Source organism: Hippichthys cyanospilos, chromosome 17, assembly GCF_059441005.1.
Source record: "Hippichthys cyanospilos isolate Australia breed blue-spotted pipefish chromosome 17, RoL_Hcya_1.0, whole genome shotgun sequence".
Taxonomy (NCBI): domain Eukaryota; kingdom Metazoa; phylum Chordata; class Actinopteri; order Syngnathiformes; family Syngnathidae; genus Hippichthys; species Hippichthys cyanospilos.
The window spans coordinates 6,320,753-6,338,606 of record NC_142385.1 but is presented as its reverse complement, the minus strand read 5'-3'; the positions used below and the strand labels follow the sequence as shown (position 1 = coordinate 6,338,606).

Here is a 17,854-nt window from a genome sequence, read left to right as displayed (position 1 = left end):
TGGATCAATTACTCAAAGATTAATGGCAGTGGTTCTCAAATGGGGGTACTAGTACCCCCGGGGGTAGCCTACTTGAAGGAACTTCAGGGGGTGCTCGAGATTTTAAATAAGATAAACAAACAAACATGCACAAATCCTTTAAAAAATGTAATTGAATTAATTAATTGTTTGAGAAAAGCATAAGTTCATAAAGCAAATTTTATGTACAGTAGGTTATTCAAATTCATTATTGTAAAAAGCCAGATTCTTCTCCATACTTTCATGGTTGGACCCAACTTGTCATGTGTAATAAATCAAACTGATGGTACCTTTTAAGTCTTTTTTTTTTTTACCTAAAATACTTTGCTCTGGTTGCTCAGGGGGTACTTGGCTGAAAACATATTTCAGAGGGTGTACATCACTGAAAAAAGGTTGAGAACCACTGTACTAAAGCCTCCACAAAAGAATGTTTTCATTGTTGTGCATCATCTCACCAGCAGATGGCGGCAGTATATTTTACCATGACAACTCGCAGTTTAATTTCCGATTGAATGTCACGTGACCGGAAGTGTCGCGTCAACATATTTGATGACAGGCGCGAGCTAGCTGTCGGGTTTTATAATGATTCTTGCTGCTTTTACGTAAAATTGGATCGAGACACGGTCTTCATTATTTTCTCCTGCTTCGGGATAGGCTTCCACCATGGCGGGCCATCTGCTGGAGTTTGAGACCGAAATGTTTCTCAACCTGTTCAGTTGTGACGGGTTGCTCGTGGTGGCGGAGGGGATGGGGATAGACCGCATTCTGCTCCAGTTCATGCGGGTATACTCGGAACAAGGCAGCCTGGTTCTACTACTTAACACTACCACCCCCGAACAGGTCAGAACCACTATATCGGTAGCCCAGCAGCACAATTTCTCATGTCATTTTTGGACGTTTTAAAAAAAAGAATTAAGTTAAAATAAAATAAACAATAAAAAGCACCCAAAACAAATCCATAAACAAAAAGTCCATTTGTCTCGGTTGAACTTTTAACATTTACATGGATAACCGATAATCTTCACAGGCATACAAGATTTTTTTGGGCGCAAATACAATATTTTTGTCATTAATATTCTGTAAATACTGCATTACAAAGGAAAAAGCAATACTGCCCTGATTAGCCATTACACAAAACGCATGTTTGGTTCTGATCGTCGATCAGCAATAGATAACCAATAATTGATCACCTAACTAATCATAATATAGGGTAACAAATATAAATAATTTGTATATACATTACTTGTAAGCTGTTCATACATGTTAAAAAAAAACACACGCTTTTGCTATGCCCAAACGTGACAGGGATTCAAATGTTAAAAAAATAAATATACTGAACTCGAGAAGGCATCAAGAGCTGGCCAGACATAAAGTGAAAGTTCAGTCAAACAAAAACTTGAGCCACAAATAATGATTGTAATCTAAATTACAACACTGTAATTAAATCAACTGGGCAAATTATATTACATCTGATCACCGATTTTGCATTAAATGGCAAATATCAGCTAATCACACATTGGTGTAAGTCTAGTACTTATTAATCTTACGTAGTGAGTAAAAGTACATACGCTGAAATGTTTTTAAGTACAAAAAGTAAAAGTACAAAAGTAAAAATGCAATTTTTATAGCATGAAGTATAAGTAACCAAAGTAACTTTTGTTTGATCAGTGCTCAAAATGAGAAGAAATCAAATCTTAACTTGAGAACAAATATGTGTACCTTGTCACATCCGACTGCTGTCAAACATATTTTCCCCATTTAGGAGTATTTCACAGAGCAGTTGCGAGTGGAGGGTGTGACCCACTTGCCGAGGACGGTGACCAGTGAGGTCCAAAGCACCGAGCGATACAACGTGTACACCGAGGGAGGGGTGCTTTTTGTCACTAGCAGAATCCTGGTGGTGGATTTCCTCACAGATCGTATACCTGCCCATCTTATTTCTGGTGAGTATGCATGCCTCTAATGTTCGTCATCTATTTCAATGGTCTGCCACTTTTTTTTTTTTTTTAACGATGTACCCTCCTGTGATTTTTTGTTATTTACTTTTTGGCAATTACACATTAAACACTGCCAAGCATTGTGGGATGACTATATGACTATATAATGACTATACAGAATGCTTTGTCATCCATATCTGATTTATTAAACTTTGAATATACATACCTCGACCTTGAGCACTTCCAAGCTGGATTGTGTAACGCCAACTGTTTTGTTTATGGCTCATTGGCTGGAAAATGTTGTCACTAAAAATATAAAACTTAACCTAACAAAGGCATACAACTTTTGGCAAAGTAGTCGCTATAACACAATTGATCAATAAGTTTTTTTCATGTTCCAATTAATTTGCTCTTAATTTGAAAAGATAAGGTTTAAATTAGATTAGCTGATACCTGCAGAAACTCTGTTAAAGTCTTAAATACCCCCCGAAGTGCTTTCCCATACACTCAAGTGTTCATTTATCTCCATTTGGCAACCACTGTCTTATTTGATGCTGATACACATTTAAGGTTGTATCTGATTGGTCAAAGTCAAATACAAGGATACAAATCCATTGCATGTCTTTGCAATAAGCTCATTGCACATGCCACTATCACAATTATATTGTTTGATTTATTGTGTAGCCTACCTACAGGTTCTGCAGGTTTACTTACTGAAGCACACCTATAATTACTATTTAATGGGATTTTTTTTTTTTTTTTTTACCTTTGGAATTGTACGTCTATTTTCTCTTTTTGATACCTCCTGTCAGGCATCCTGGTGTACCGCGCCCACAAAATCATTGAATCTTGTCAGGAAGCTTTCATCCTGCGGCTGTTCCGGCAGAAGAACAAAACCGGCTTCATCAAAGCCTTCACTGACAAAGCCACAGCCTTTTCCTCTGGCTTCTGTCAGGTGGAGCGTGTGATGAGGAATCTCTTTGTCAAGAAACTCTACCTTTGGCCAAGGTGTGTAGCTTATCACCACTCACAGCAGCAGGCCCCAAAATTGGGGAATTGAAATCAAATTTCAGACATATAAAATTTCAAACGCTTACTTAACAGCATATATGTAATTGGTAACGCTCTACTGACATCGTATCGTTTTCTTATACGTACCAAAAACCCCAAATTAATTTTCTCCTTTCCTCTGTATGCTATGTTCAACAGGTTCCAAGCGTCTGTAAACACAGCCCTAGACAGACACAAGCCGGATGTGGTGGAGCTCCATGTGTCACTCACGCCGTTCATGAGAGCCATTCAGAGCTCCATCCTGGATATCATGGGCGCCTGTTTGAAGGAGCTGAAACGTTACAATCCCACTTTGGAGGCGGAGGATCTGTCTTTGGAGAACACGCTTAGCAATGCCTTTGATAAGGTGAGTGAAGTTTTTTTTTAACTTAAGCAAGGCTTGCCAGTGCTACTGATTCACCCACAAATGCTGCAAACTTTACTGCATGCCCTGGTGAAAATGTTATCTTGTCACATGACACAAGACCACATTTTAATACGGATTTTGACGTGACAACTTTCATGTATTTATTGTGATGCGCATCGTGATAACAAACAGACGCAACAACACCACGTCACGGTTGCAGACAGTTTGACTGCCGCTCAACCGAGTGTTGCAAAAATTGAATGAAAGTCAATGTCATAAATCCTATTAAAATGCATCTGAAAAATTGTACTCATAATAGTTTTATATGGTCCAAAATTTGAACAATTATTATTATTTTTGTACAAAAACTCGCACATCCAGCTGCAATCAAATAGAAATGTCAGCATCTTTGCATTTAGAAAATTTACGTTTTAATCATCTGCTGGAAATGTCATCTTCCTAGAGTTATTTTTTCCACTGATCATCCATGATAACATAGAAAAATCAAAGGAATGTCCATAATTTGTAACATAAAGATTTAAACAGCTGTTAAAACAATGAACAAAACTAATATACAGAGCCGTTATTAAAATGCAAATCTGTGAATCAAAACTCAGCTTATGTGGCTGACAGATCAATCTTTCTTTAATGGTGTCGAATTACAAAAAAACTAACAAAAAAGTTACCGTTTATAGGATGCACCCATACTTTTGGTCTTCATTTTTAGGACAAAAACAAAGTGCTTCTTATATTTGGGGAAATATGGTATCGTGTTTTGAGACATTGTCAAGATTTACATCATGTGAAATACCGTACTCTATGAATATTGAGACTTTACATTAGCAAAAATGGTCACGCTTGTACCTCCCCGAAAAAGTGTACAAACAAATCCTGTGTGGTGCGACCAAGTGAAAAAGTTGGTAGCACCATTGCAAAACCAAATGTAAAGTCCTGATAAAAGTCATGATGCGAAAGTGTCTTTTTCTGCTGTGTTTTGTCATCCAGACCATCCGCCATTACCTGGACCCCTTGTGGCACCAGCTGGGCTCAAAGACGAAAGCACTGGTCCAGGACCTAAAGGTGCTGAGGCTTCTACTGCTGTACCTCACTCAGTACGACTGCGTCACTTTCCTCAATCTGCTCGAGTCCCTTCGCTCAAGCCAAAAGAACTTTGGCTCCAACTCAGGTGGCATGCCGGCCATCAATTCACTTGTTTTATCTACGCGCTGTTATTATTGACAGCCATATCATAGCAATTTTGTTTATAATGGATCATCTCAGGGTGGCTCTTCTTGGACTCCAGCACGTCCATGTTTGTAAACGCCAGGTCCAGAGTGTACCACATCCCGGAAAACAAGAAGAAACCTAAAGTTGGAGCTGAAACGGAGAAAAAACCCAGTGTTTCGGGTGAAACTGAAATCTCTACACTAACGTTGGACATTTGAGTCTTGATCGCTACATTGGCGTGTATGTGTGGTGTGTTTCAGAGGTAAAGCGAGTACTGGTGCTAGAGGAGAGCCCAAAATGGCAGGCCCTAACCGAGGTCCTGCAGGAGATTGACAAGGAGAACAAGAACTCCCAGCATGAACCAGGTTAGAATTGTCATCCAAAGGAAGACTGACAACTCTGAAACATTAGCAGAGGTGGGCAACTTACATTTTTCTGCTCGTCCGACATTCGTTGGAGCCCCGCCCTCTTTCCGTCATCGTTGGTCCGTCATTTTTTCAAGCCAGATGAAATCGTAATCATCGATCCGTCAGTCCGTCTGTGTAATTTTGCCCAACTCTCCGCTACCACTGGAGGGCTTGCCTTTTTTTTGTTGTTGTTTCTGGTCCATCATTCATCAGGCACTGGTTAACACCATGTATGTGGCTCTACAGTTACACTACAATTGAAAGACAACACAGTAATATAAGTGTAACACGAAAACCAATCCAGCTAAGGGCTATAATTCACCATCATGTTTATTAACCCACATCTTTAAGGAAATGAATGTGGGACGAGAGTGCAATTAGCAGTCATGTCCACCGGATAGCATTATCATTGCTTTTCATGACACTCAAACGGTGAATGTCATTTCTCATTTATAACTGCCGGCCCTACAACTATAAGGACGGTTTCATTACCATGTCTAAATTTCATCCGTCACATACACTACAAGTAAAACAAAGTGTTGCTCAGGTGGAATTTCTCAAAAAATATATTTAATTAGGGATGTAAAAAAAACTTGACAAAGTGCCAACCTCTGAACATTAGTGCGTCTTCCTTACAGTTGCTTTCTGACCTTCAGGTCACGTGCTTATCTGCGCCAGCGATGACAGGACTTGTGCTCAACTCCAGCAGTACATCAGGCATGGCGCGGAGTGGCTCCTCAACAGATTGTACGCCCGCACCATCGCCAAACAAGACCCATCGAGCGCACCCGCTTTTCAGTTTGTGAAACGTAAGAAAGACAAGGGTCTTCTCAAAGGCGGCTCGAAAGGAAAAGGGCGAGGGAGCTCGAAAGGGAAAGAGCAGAAAAAAAAGACTTCCAAGGCTAAAAGCAGACCCTCACTGACCCTGACTCAGATGATTGGCAAAGAGCAGGCGGCTGAAACGATGGCGGTGGGCAGCAGCGATGATGACTTTGACGATGGAGATGAAACGGCGGAGGAAGACGCTCTGAAGCTGGATTTGTCATCTGACGCTTACTACGCCGTTTTGAAGGAGCCCCTTATTGTCATTCATCCCCTGAGGGGCTGCACGGACCCTCACGGCCTAACACGGGTACTCCATGAAGTGGAGCCCACCTTCGTGGTGCTTTACGACGCCGAACTCAGCTTCGTGCGCCAGCTGGAGCTCTACAAAGCCTGCCGACCCGGCAAGCCGCTCCGGTGTGTGAGCAGCTTTACTTTATTGTTCGCAGTTATTATTCATCCAGGGCGTATCTCATTATTCTTGAAGAACTTTTCAAAATGTGTGTATGTTAATCTTGAGCAGTCGTCGATATCCAGTACTGATACAATTAGTTCTTTTGAGACATAACATTTCCATTAAAAAAAAAAAAGTCACGGATGATATTGAAGAATGACCTATACATCCCAATATAGTATATTTCTTAAAATTGCATCAAATAAACAATATTTTTCCAATCTTCTAGTTCAAGTCACAAAAGCGTAACCGATACTGGTATTTATAACTATATTGAAGTAGTTTAATGCACTTCCACTTAGTACTGAAACTGTTACTGATTGGCTAGCAGTTTTTTTTTTTAGTGCTCGATAGCCTAAATTATGCATTTTTGAGCCATATTATGGTGACCCGGCCACAATCGGCAACGGCCCATGATATATACTAGTACGTGACATACCATGATGTGATAATTCATTATTTTGTATTTAGCATCTTTATACTCTTATTTTTTTAGACTTTAAGATTTTTTTTTTAGTATTAAATATAACCGAGTATTTAGCATTTGACATTTTCTGGGCTTTTCATCTGATTCAGGCTATAACTCATTGAAGGATTTAACCTGGCACAAACATGTTTTCAGAGTCCAAAAAAAGCGCAATTCTTATTGTTCAGCTTAAGTGACGACAACTCAAGATATTAAATACTAATATTTAATATTAATTCATTCCTTAATGGCTTGAGATGTCAAAGATCCATTTTTACTGGGCTGGCAGTGAATGAGATAATCAAAACATATGAAATATAAACTGTGCCTAGTGAGCAGTAATTCAAGATCTGTCAAATCTCATTTCAGCATATGATGTTGTGCCCGTCGGCTCATATTAGTAGGTGTTCTGATTCGAGATCATTCACTGATTCGGTTCGAAAGTGATGAATTTTTTCTCATGAGCGTTTGCCCCTATAGGGTGTACTTCCTCATCTATGGCGGCTCAACAGAGGAACAGAAATACCTGACCGGGCTGTCCAAGGAGAAGAAAGCCTTTGAGCATCTCATTAGGTCAGTTTTAGTTGATTTGCACATGCCAAATTTGGTGTAAAATAGCTAATTGGTTCACTTGCAGGGAAAAGGCAACGATGGTCATCCCAGAGGAGAGGGAGGGCCGAGAAGACACAAATTTGGACCTTGCTAGGAGTTTAGAGCCCGCCAATGCCACCACCAACACTCGCAAAGCTGGCAAGTGTGTTTTTGTTGACGTTTCTGCTCATTCGCCGCCAGCTCAAATGGATCTTTGACGTGTCTAGTCGTCTCTGGCAGTGAATGACTTTGGACAGGTTCACACTGGAGAGCATAATGATAAGTTCCGATTTTAATCGTAAGTGCGACCTGTATGTGACCTGCCGATGCCAGCGGGGGTGCGAATGACCCCAGGGAAAAAGATTTGTTTGTGTGAAGGGTAATTGTGATTAAATAAGGATTGGCATTTTTTTCCAGGCACTTTGATGCACTTTTTTTTATGGTTTTTTTATGCTTGGACAACACATTAACCTGTATCAAATGCTCAAAAAACGTAGTTGTTGAAAGTTTAATTTACAGTACATTGCTTTTTCTTTGTGTAAATGTTAAAGGGGGATACATTTTAGGTCGACATTACAATTTTTATGGTCAGCGTGGCAAGTGCGAGGGGCGTGAAATGTTTTCTTTCCTGGGGTGGTTGCGCTGCCTCAGTATAAGTTTACACAAAAAGAATAACAAACAATTGTCTAGTTGACAAATCAGATTTGTGTCTGTCCTGATGGAGATGTATTTGGGTTTGAACAGGAGGCCAAGAGCAGCCCAAGGAGCCCTTGCGAGTCATCGTCGACATGCGCGAGTTCCGCAGCGAGCTTCCCTCCCTCCTCCACCGGCGCGGTCTCGATATCGAGCCCGTCACTTTGGAAGTCGGCGACTACATCCTGACGCCGGATATCTGCGTCGAGCGCAAGAGCGTCAGCGATCTGATCGGCTCGTTGCAGAGCGGTCGGCTCTACACCCAGTGCCTCTCCATGAACCGATATTACAAGAAACCCGTGTTGCTCATCGAGTTTGACCCGGCCAAGCCTTTTTCCCTCACGGCCCGCTCGGACTTCCGCCACGAGATATCGTCCAACGACGTTTCCTCAAAACTCACCTTGCTCACCTTGCATTTCCCGCGTCTGCGCATCCTCTGGTGCCCCTCGCCGCACGCCACGGCCGAGCTCTTTTTAGAACTGAAGAAAGGTCGCGAAGAACCGGACGCCGCCGCCGCACAAGCGGTCACCGCCGAGTCGGACGCCGTGGCCGAATCGACTGAGCTATACAACGCCGGCCCGTACGACTTCTTGCTCAAGATGCCGGGAGTCAACACGAAAAACTTTCGTGCGCTCGTAAAAAACGCCGACAGCTTGGCGGATTTAGCCAAACTAAGCCAGGACAAGCTGGCAGAAATACTCGAAAATGCCAATAATGCCAAGTTGCTCTTTGAATTCTTGCATAACGTTGCAGATGTTCAAACTCCGGCGCAGAAGAGCAAATAAACAATATACCATAGACTTTTATTAAAAAAAAAACATGGAGTATTTTTGTGTCGGTGTACAGAATAAACTGAAGAATTATTTTGAAGAATTTTTAGCAAACCATGTGAAAATAAATGCAGTTTTTTTTTTTTAACATGAACTGTTTTGCATCTTTTGTAGAAAGAACTGTTTGTTCAAAATATTTGTGTTTCCTGCACCACCCTGGACAGCGTGGCTCATCAAAAATGTGGTGTTGTTTTTTTAAATAGACTAACAATCAAAAGTGAGGAATATTGATTTGTTATGAAAAATTTTGAACCGCATATTTATCACCTTAATTTTATTTTATAAAATCGTTGTTTTGGAATTCCGAACTATTGCAAAACTATACAAAGAAAAGCTTTAAGTCTCTGAACAAGCCATGAGTGTAATCTTGTGCAAGCAACTCACTTTATATTTATTTAATGCAAGAGTGTCATTTAATTACAGAGTAAATGCAAATGAGCTGGTTCGGTTTACATGCGTACATGAGTCACTACTATTACGTAACACGTCAACGCCGCAGTTTTCACGCCGAGACGAGATTGAGATCGTTGGCGATTTTACGACACCGAATTCAAGTGTCGGATTCGAATTCATCCTCGAATGTTGAACCGCACTAGTGAAGAGTGGATGACCCCCAACAACCCGTGGCTACCTCATGCTTCTACGACCACGCCCCCCACCCCCTTCCCGTCCGGCTGCGTCATGACGTCACCCTGCATCAGCACCCACGGAGCAGCCGCAGCCATTTTACTCCGCCAAATAAACTTCAATCTCCTTGCCGGACGAGAGCAAAACATCAAAGAGGACAAACCAGTTGTCACCAACGGACATCTCACCATGAACGTCAAGTCGGTCGTTTCGCACTTTCCGGCGTTGTCTACTTGGTAAGTTCTGCGCTCTGTTGCGGCGGCTTGTTTTTAGCATGTTAGCTCATTAGTAACGCGCTAACTAGCCCAAATTGTAAATCGATCGTAACATAATCACCGAGACAGCGGCATAATTATTGAGAAGGTCCGCGCATTGAAATATCGGTCCACCATGAGCATTTAACCGTGTTGATTTTCAATATTCGAAACGAGTAAACAATGGCGGAGTGTTCAGTGGTTGATACTGTGGGAAACTCACTCACCTGTCAGATTTGAGTGTCTGCTTCGCCCTTATGGGGAGAGATTCGTTTTAAAATTATCCACACAATTACGTCCGCGATTTTCACCTGTTTCTCAAATCCGCACACATATATTAGGGATTTTCACGTGCATTTTTCAGATCCACAAATATATGTGCGATTTTCACGTTTGTGTATTTACCATGGTTTATCAGTTGTAAATATTTAATCCTGCGTTAAATATGCATTAGAAGCGCGGCCGATACGCGCATTTGTTATTTTGCATACAAATTTCAAGATATTACACAGCAGTTCGAAACGTTAACGTGCGTTGAAGGCCATCCGTCTTCCCTCCGCTAGGAGGCAGTGTTGTTGCCTTTATTTAACTTTAAAAAGCTATTTCCCTTTTTCGTTTAAAATTCAAAATAAAAAAACGAGTTTTTAACTGATCTTTTTACGTTTTTATTTAGCACAGGTCGAGAAACAGAAATGTAGTTTGTTTTCCTCTAGCGTGTTTTGCCAGGACACAGAGACCTTCTGCCTGTCTTCTTCTATTCCACTGCAGCAATGACCGAAAAAAAAACAATAAAAAGATCTATGTGGCAACAAACAAAACATGAAAAAGAAATCAAGCCCTTCTATAAACACTGAAAATAGAAAAATGTGAACAATGTTCAGATTGTTCTGTAAGTACCTGCATAATACATATTTGGGGTTTTATCACAGAATCATTATACAATATATACTGCATGACAAAATTGAGGAGACTTACAGTACATAAAAACATTGTAGTGTAGCATAACCATGATATATTACCGCGCATTCACAAAGCTAATTATGTATTTAATAATTTAATCACTCTGAAGTACTTTAGCTTAGCTAGCTTCATAATTAGCGCTTTAGTTACAAGTAAAACCTACCTCCATTGAGTAGTACACAAAGTGAATGTCCTTGCGTAGTTAGCTTCTTGCGATAAGTATTAGCCGAATGCTAATTACCAAGTAGTATCATGTTCCATTCATGTATCACAACTAAATATTATACAATAATGTATATCAAAATCGACTTAAAACACCTCTAGAACTCTGGTTTTAACCACTTTCTTTAATAAGACTCAACTATATCCAAGAGTCAATGAATTGTATTTTACAAAATCTTGTCCTATTTCCTAGTTTTTGTCCCCCAGTTGTTTAGATGAAGTGAGGTGATCCCTCTAAAAATCCAGACTCTTGAGTCATGAGCTCAGGATGTGGCGGCCACATGTTGAAACGTGTGCATTAACTTAAACATGATGCGTTTTAGGTCGATGGCAAAGTCATCATCTCTGCCTGTAGTGCACTACAAATTTCCAGAAAATCAGCTCAAATAGGTTGATTCCTAGCTTTGCTTTACTTCCTCGGATTAAAGTGGAGGAACCACCTGACATAACTCTAAGGTGCCGCTTTACCACCAAAATGAACTTGAATTAAAACCAAAATACTACTTATCATAACACAAGAAGTGCATATTGACTTGTCTGCCGAGTTTTACTAAACATATTTTTGGACAAGGAAAACAAGCCTGCGTACAACATGTTACAATTTCCCCTCTGCTGTGACACCCCTATCTGCTGGGGCGTGTTAAGATAGTGAGGCATTTTTTTGACCTATATTGCTACTTGCTTCCATGTAACACGAATGCCATACAATGCTTTTCCCATGATGTAATATCGTATTCACATTTCATCATTATAATTGAAAGGAATCACATTCAAAGAAGAATGAATACATTTATAGATTTTATTTAAAACAGTGGTTAGCTACTCAACATTACTCTCATGCTAAGTCGCAATTAGCATCCTTTGCTAATTCATAAATTTTATGCAACCAAAATAAATAAACATCATTATTAGCCCTTTAGCTGAGCTAGCTTGGTAGTTGGATACAAAAATGTAGTTATATAAAGTAGTGCATATAATGTATGTGCTGGAGTAGTGTTAGCTACTCATGATTAGCATTGACCTAATGCTAATTGCCACGTAGCATACTTTTCTTACTTATGGGTTTTATATTCGCAAAAAATAAGTAAACTAACATCAATGATGGCACTAGTAGTGCCCAATAATGTAGCTATAAAAAGTAGTTGAATGCATCGGTGTCAAACAACAGATCTGGCCCGCCACATCATTTTATTTGGCCCACGAAATGCTAATTACAACTTTAAGTCTGGAGCTAAAATCCTAAATTTTCAAGTTGTCCTCAGCTTTTACATTATTTTTGTTACCAACACCCTTTTTGAACAGTTTTTAACAGCATCAAATATCAAAATGTGTAAATGTGTGACGATCATACTTCAATTTATTTGTAACTACTTAGCTACTTGTAAGCTACTCATGATTTTCTACTCATTCATCACAACAAATTATGATACACTGAATCAAATAGAGTTAAAGACTTCTGATAAGTCACAGCAGTTTGCTTATACTGTTATGTATCTTAAATTTAGTGTTTACGTCTGTCTGTCTGAACTGAACTCCAGCGAGATTACGCTGAGCTATCTCCAGATTTGCAGAATCCGGTCTGTGTGATGTCGTTTCCCAAAAGTGTCGCGGAATCAGGTCATGTTTTTTTGGCCTTTGTCCATTCCTTAGCTACCATTTTCAGTACACAAAGGCAGTTGGGAAGGAAGCGTCAGTGCACGTGCGAGCGAGCCTGTGAAAAAAGAGCAGGCCTCTGCGCTTGATGAGTCCAACTTTCAAGCGATGACATCATCGCTCGGCTTATCTCGGGGTGAAAAAAGACGTTTTTCTTGGACTAGATTTAGTCTATTTAGGGAGCCCAAACGGCAAAGTCCAACGGAATCTGGCACCGAGGGATTATCATGCTTGTGCGCAATGTATGTGTGAGCTTTGTGCTTCTAAATATATTATAACATACGACCATCCTGTAGTGTTTACATTAGGATTTGTTATATTCAAGATGGTTTATTTATAAAACATGTTACACACAACCCAAGTTGTACTTCTTCCTGGGGTTTACTATTTGCTTTTACATGACATTGTGTGAGCCAAAATTAACGTTGTTGCTTTATTTTATTTGTTTTTGCACAGCATTCTTGAAACTTTGAAACAATCAAACAATTACAATTACTTATACTTTATCAGTTGAAAGTTGACATGACCATTGCTACTTGTACAACAAACCCTTTTGACTTCTTCCTATGATTGCACTAAGGCTGTGGGACTCTGAACTTTCTATTCCCCGAATGACGATAAAACAAACACATTTGTTTGGTTTGAACAAAATACACAGAAGAATTTGAACTATTTTATTGGTTGATGTCCAAAACATTGCTAGACACAAGATGGTCTTGTTTTCATTAAGTATGGAAAATTATTAATAGTGTATCTCGTCATATCGTTCAAGGAAATGCCACTTTGCGGTCCAATGTCTGTCTAGCGCAGGGTTGGCAACCCAAAATGTTGAAAGTGGCATACTGAAGCAACAAAAGTCTGTCTAGAGCCGCAAAAAAATTGAAAGCCTTATATAAGCCTTATAATGAAACCAACACATGCTGTAAATGTCTCTATCAGCCTACTATCCAAATTAATGAGTAGTATACAATACACGAATGACCCATTATGATTAAACGTTTACAGTGATCCCCCCTACGCCGCTGTTAATGGGGGGTGTCAACCGAAGTCTGAAACCCATGAAGTAGGGTATCAGTTCCTAGATTTTTTGGGGAAGTCTGAAACCCATGAAGTAGGGTATCAGTTCCTAGATTTTTTGGGGGTATTTTTTGCATATTTTATTTCCTTTCACCTAATATTTAACATTACATTATCCTTATTAACATTATTGTATATTTGAGAGATTACGCAAGTCATCACGTTGAACTTCACATTTAGTTTGGCTCATGTATGGTGTATCATGTATTATCTGTTGAATAATAAATCAACAACTATGTTAAAGTCAGTAAACTAACATATAAATCCTTGCCGAACTTTAATCTATGAATTTACTGTATTTTTAGCCGACATTAGCGGGTTAGCAACAACTACGAACTATAAAGTGCAACCTCTACACAAACGAACACATAAACAGGATAAACACTCATCGCTTACTAAACATAGGCAGTAGCGTGCGTTATCAACATAAATGATAATAAACTATAAATATGAGCTTACGTTGTCATTCACTACTTCACCGTAACGAGCCGAATGACGCGCAGAGAACGTAAAACAGGCAACGGAAATGCAACGCGACCCGACAAATTAAAAGCATGCATTTCAAAATAAGATAAAAACGTCACAAACTAACGCTTGAAGAATTCTTAACATAGTTATTTACTAATAGTACTTAGTTATATGATGAATACAGTGGTGTATAATGTACTTTTTTGCTTTTGTATTTTTTTTTCAATTTTTGCGCATTTTTGAAATAATTTTTTAGTTTGAAATATTTTTTATTTTTCCTGGAAAAACCCGCAAAGTACTGAGACCGCGAAGTAGGAGGGATCACTATATCTATCTATCTATCTATATATACAGTATATATATATATATATATATATATATATATATATATATATATATATATATATATATATATATATATATATATATATATATATATATGCATTACATTAAACATTTGTATTATGTGATTTAAATGAGATTAATTCATACCTGCATAAACCCTGTTAAAATCTCCCATACCTCTGAGTGTCTTAAAGAACCCCAGGGCTACTCATTTGAGAACTGTTGGTTTAGTGCAGTTGCTTTTGGCTGTGTCACTCAAAGAAAAAAGAAAAAAAAAATACTATACATACTTTTTTTTTTTTGCACACTGCCTGTGCTGTTACAATGTTTACTCTTCACTGGCACTTGTCAGCAATGACAGCTATGTGTCCCTTCCTTTTCCTTGCATTCTCTCACTTACTCGTTTTTTTCCACACAGCATTTTTTTCATTTCCATCACCAAAAACATGCCAATGACCATTGTTTGTTCTCTATCGCAGACCCAACCAAATATTGTAACCACAATTGTGTTTACACCACCCACATGAAAGCTTTTGTTTGAACAAAAGCATTAAATGGCGTCATAAATTCATTTGTGAATCCAAACTGAATGTTTTGTAACCTAGGCGCATTTGCTGGAAAGCGCTTGAATCATTTTTGTGTACAGATTATGGATTTTGTATTCTGAGAGTCTCTCCACTCAGACTGCAGTGTGGCTCTCTGGTATTCAGTTGCACAAAGCCACCGCCTTTGTCCCAAGCAGCCTTTTCATCCCTGCGTCCTTCAACTTCTTGCGAGCTTCATTCACGAATCTTAAATTGGTGCTCGTCCTCTAGTCTATTGTTCATTTTCTTTTATTCATTTTCTCGAGTGCGCAAATTCTTAGAAAAGACATTTATAGAAATCTTCAGTTTCACGCCTGGTAAATGTCATAATCAACATATCATTTTGTCTCTTATCAGGTGTGACTACACAACTGAATATTAGGAGGGAAAGAAGCCACAGACTTCACCAATCTTTTTCCCTTGTTCTTCTCGTCTACATAAGGTAGGCACTTAAAATCATGACTTTGTTTCACATCAGCTAAGACTGTCAAACCGCAAGAGAACAAACATTGTCTTACAAATACTTTTATTAGTTGATGGCTGTAAATAGAAGAACAGCAACCTTTTGCTGGTCCCCTTGAGGGGAAATGCAATGTTATATTGAGCGCGCTGCTCCCTGAGCTATAACCACACAAGCACATGATGTCGTTTGTGTGTGTGGGGGGGGTACAAAAAAAGCTAACCAAGTCATTGGGGGGGTATATGGAACACAAGCAATGCATGGGAACAGATCTGGCATCTCCCCTGTATCCCGTTCCAAGACTCATATTTTGGTCCGTAGCAGGACATGAACCCGCCAACTGCCAGTTGCCAAGGCAAGTCATTACACACTGAGCTACTGCCGTCCAAATCTACCAAATATTATCGGCTTTCTATTGGATTTGAAAAACAGTAGTCATAATCGACAGCAGAAACATATTTGATGCTGCCACTAAGAATTAGCTAATTCCCTTTTCCAATGTGGTGTGTCTTGAGGGCCTTCAAGGCTTTCTCTGAAGGCCTCAACATCATCAAAAGAGCTTACATATCTTTAAAACTTGATAATATATTTATACAAAATTTCCCAACACTGTTTTCTCTTCATTTGATAGCTTGTGAGTCTAGAGTCATTTGTGGGTTATCATTGTTTTTTGTCCAGTCAGATTTCAGCTCCCGCGTGTTACCATACCAGCGTGAAATTGAAAAGCTAGTACGATTGAAACAACACAATCTCAAGAATGTATTTAAGAACATAAAAGTGTTTTTTTTTTTTTTTTTTTTTTTTACTTAATTGTATAACACCTTTTGTATAGCTTGTGCAGCAGGGGTTTGAACCAAGTACATTTACATAGGTTGTGTTTACTTCGGCGGTTTCGGGCTAAGTTGCAATGTTACGTATTATACACATACTTTTTTTTTTCTTTTTCCTTTTTGGGCAATGTGTGTGTACATTTCTAATCGTTAAAAATGAGAAGAAATGAAAAGCAAATGACAATTACTTGACTTCAATCTTTCCTTTGATTCTGAAAAGGATTTGATCAGGCCCAATTTCTGATCATGTGATCAAAATCTAGACATTCTTAAATCCCACTAACTCTTTTGATACAAACAATTTATAACAATGACAAATCAAAACCATATAATAAGGCGAGTAATACTGTAAAAACTTGGCAGCCGTCAAAATTGTCCAGTACTTGAAAATAATGTTGGTATTGTACCACTATTTACAATATGGGTTTGAACCACAGATCAGAGCTTTCTCTATAGAGTATGTTACAAGGAGGAGAAGTTGTAGTATCTTGAGGCTCATCAATTTTATTAGCTAGCATACCAACCTAAAGGGCGTGCAAGCACAGACTGTCGTGGAAAGTGATACTTGTCTTGCTTTGACCTTGGCGCAGCTCATAGAGTATAGGAACATTTTAAGCTAATATGACATAATACGTTTCCGCTGATGCTGACCATCTTCAAGTTTTGACTTTGCCATACTTTGTTTGACTTATTTACTAGTGTTTTCTTCAGATTGAAAAGTCAATGAAGCCTAAGAGAATCTGCTGCTCACAATTCTTTTTCGGAACATTTTCTTTCAGTTTAGAACATTTTCTTTAAACCCAAAAGTCAAGAAATGATTGTCAGCCGTTGCCAAAAATATTCCGACCATTTTATTAGGCACAAGCAACTAATCTTAAAGTACTTTCCATTCTGGTGTGTGAACAGTTTCACAGATGGTGTTTCCAGTTAGTCAAAAACAGAGCATGTTCTTTTATGCTTCTGATTCCTGATTTATTTATACAATGTTTTTTGTTTTATTTCGCTGCACGAAACCAATGGTTTTTCGAGAGGTATGGTTTGTTGTGGTTTGGATGTATTACTTAGCAGTAACCTTCAGTTTCGCGAACAAACACAAATGTGTTGTAACCACAAATTCAGTTTCTCTCCTGTACTCTCTTATGGACCTACAGGGAGAAATGACAGCGTCCATGACCATACAGCCAACAGTAACATGGGGATGGTTAGTAAGAGGTCTTAAGAGGTCCTGGAATGGAACCATGTTGGCATTGGCGCTGCTAGAGATAAACGGCATTGGTGGGTTTTTTTGGGAAGCATGGTTTGTTTTGCTCTCCGAAATGTTTCCGTTCCCTCCATTTAAAACCGCCACTTCTATGTCATATTACAGATTGAGAAGCCAGCATGAACGCGGATATTCATACGCAAACGGAGAACGTTGTTTCTCCATGGGAAATGGTTATTCGGTATAATGGCCTTCCAGGTTCTCTTTAATGAATCATTTGGGCTTGGATTGAGCGCTTCCAGATGGTGAAA

The 17,854-nt window shown here is 39.1% G+C and overlaps 2 protein-coding genes across 4 annotated transcripts in view; both read left to right on the top strand.

The window, feature by feature from the left end:
• Nucleotides 1-549: 549 nt before the first annotated feature.
• Nucleotides 550-8,947, top strand: ercc4 (excision repair cross-complementation group 4). The gene is made up of 11 exons (XM_088438804.1): nt 550-858; nt 1,781-1,961; nt 2,768-2,963; nt 3,165-3,372; nt 4,378-4,558; nt 4,654-4,779; nt 4,860-4,964; nt 5,663-6,245; nt 7,229-7,321; nt 7,386-7,498; nt 8,084-8,947. The coding sequence occupies exons 1-11, from the start codon at nt 682-684 to the stop codon at nt 8,815-8,817; spliced, it is 2,697 nt and encodes an 898-aa protein (XP_088294930.1). The 5' UTR covers nt 550-681; the 3' UTR covers nt 8,818-8,947.
• Nucleotides 8,948-9,582: 635 nt separating this feature from the next.
• Nucleotides 9,583-17,854, top strand: part of mrtfba (myocardin related transcription factor Ba) — a 26,677-nt gene continuing 18,405 nt past the window's right edge. For 2 of the 3 annotated variants that reach the window (XM_088438801.1, XM_088438799.1), the window contains exons 1-2: nt 9,583-9,725; nt 15,410-15,494. The gene's annotated coding sequence lies outside the window, so the exon portion shown is untranslated. Of the gene's footprint in view, nt 9,726-15,173; nt 15,495-17,854 lie in introns of those variants that run through there. The other variant, XM_088438800.1, reaches the window with a different exon arrangement.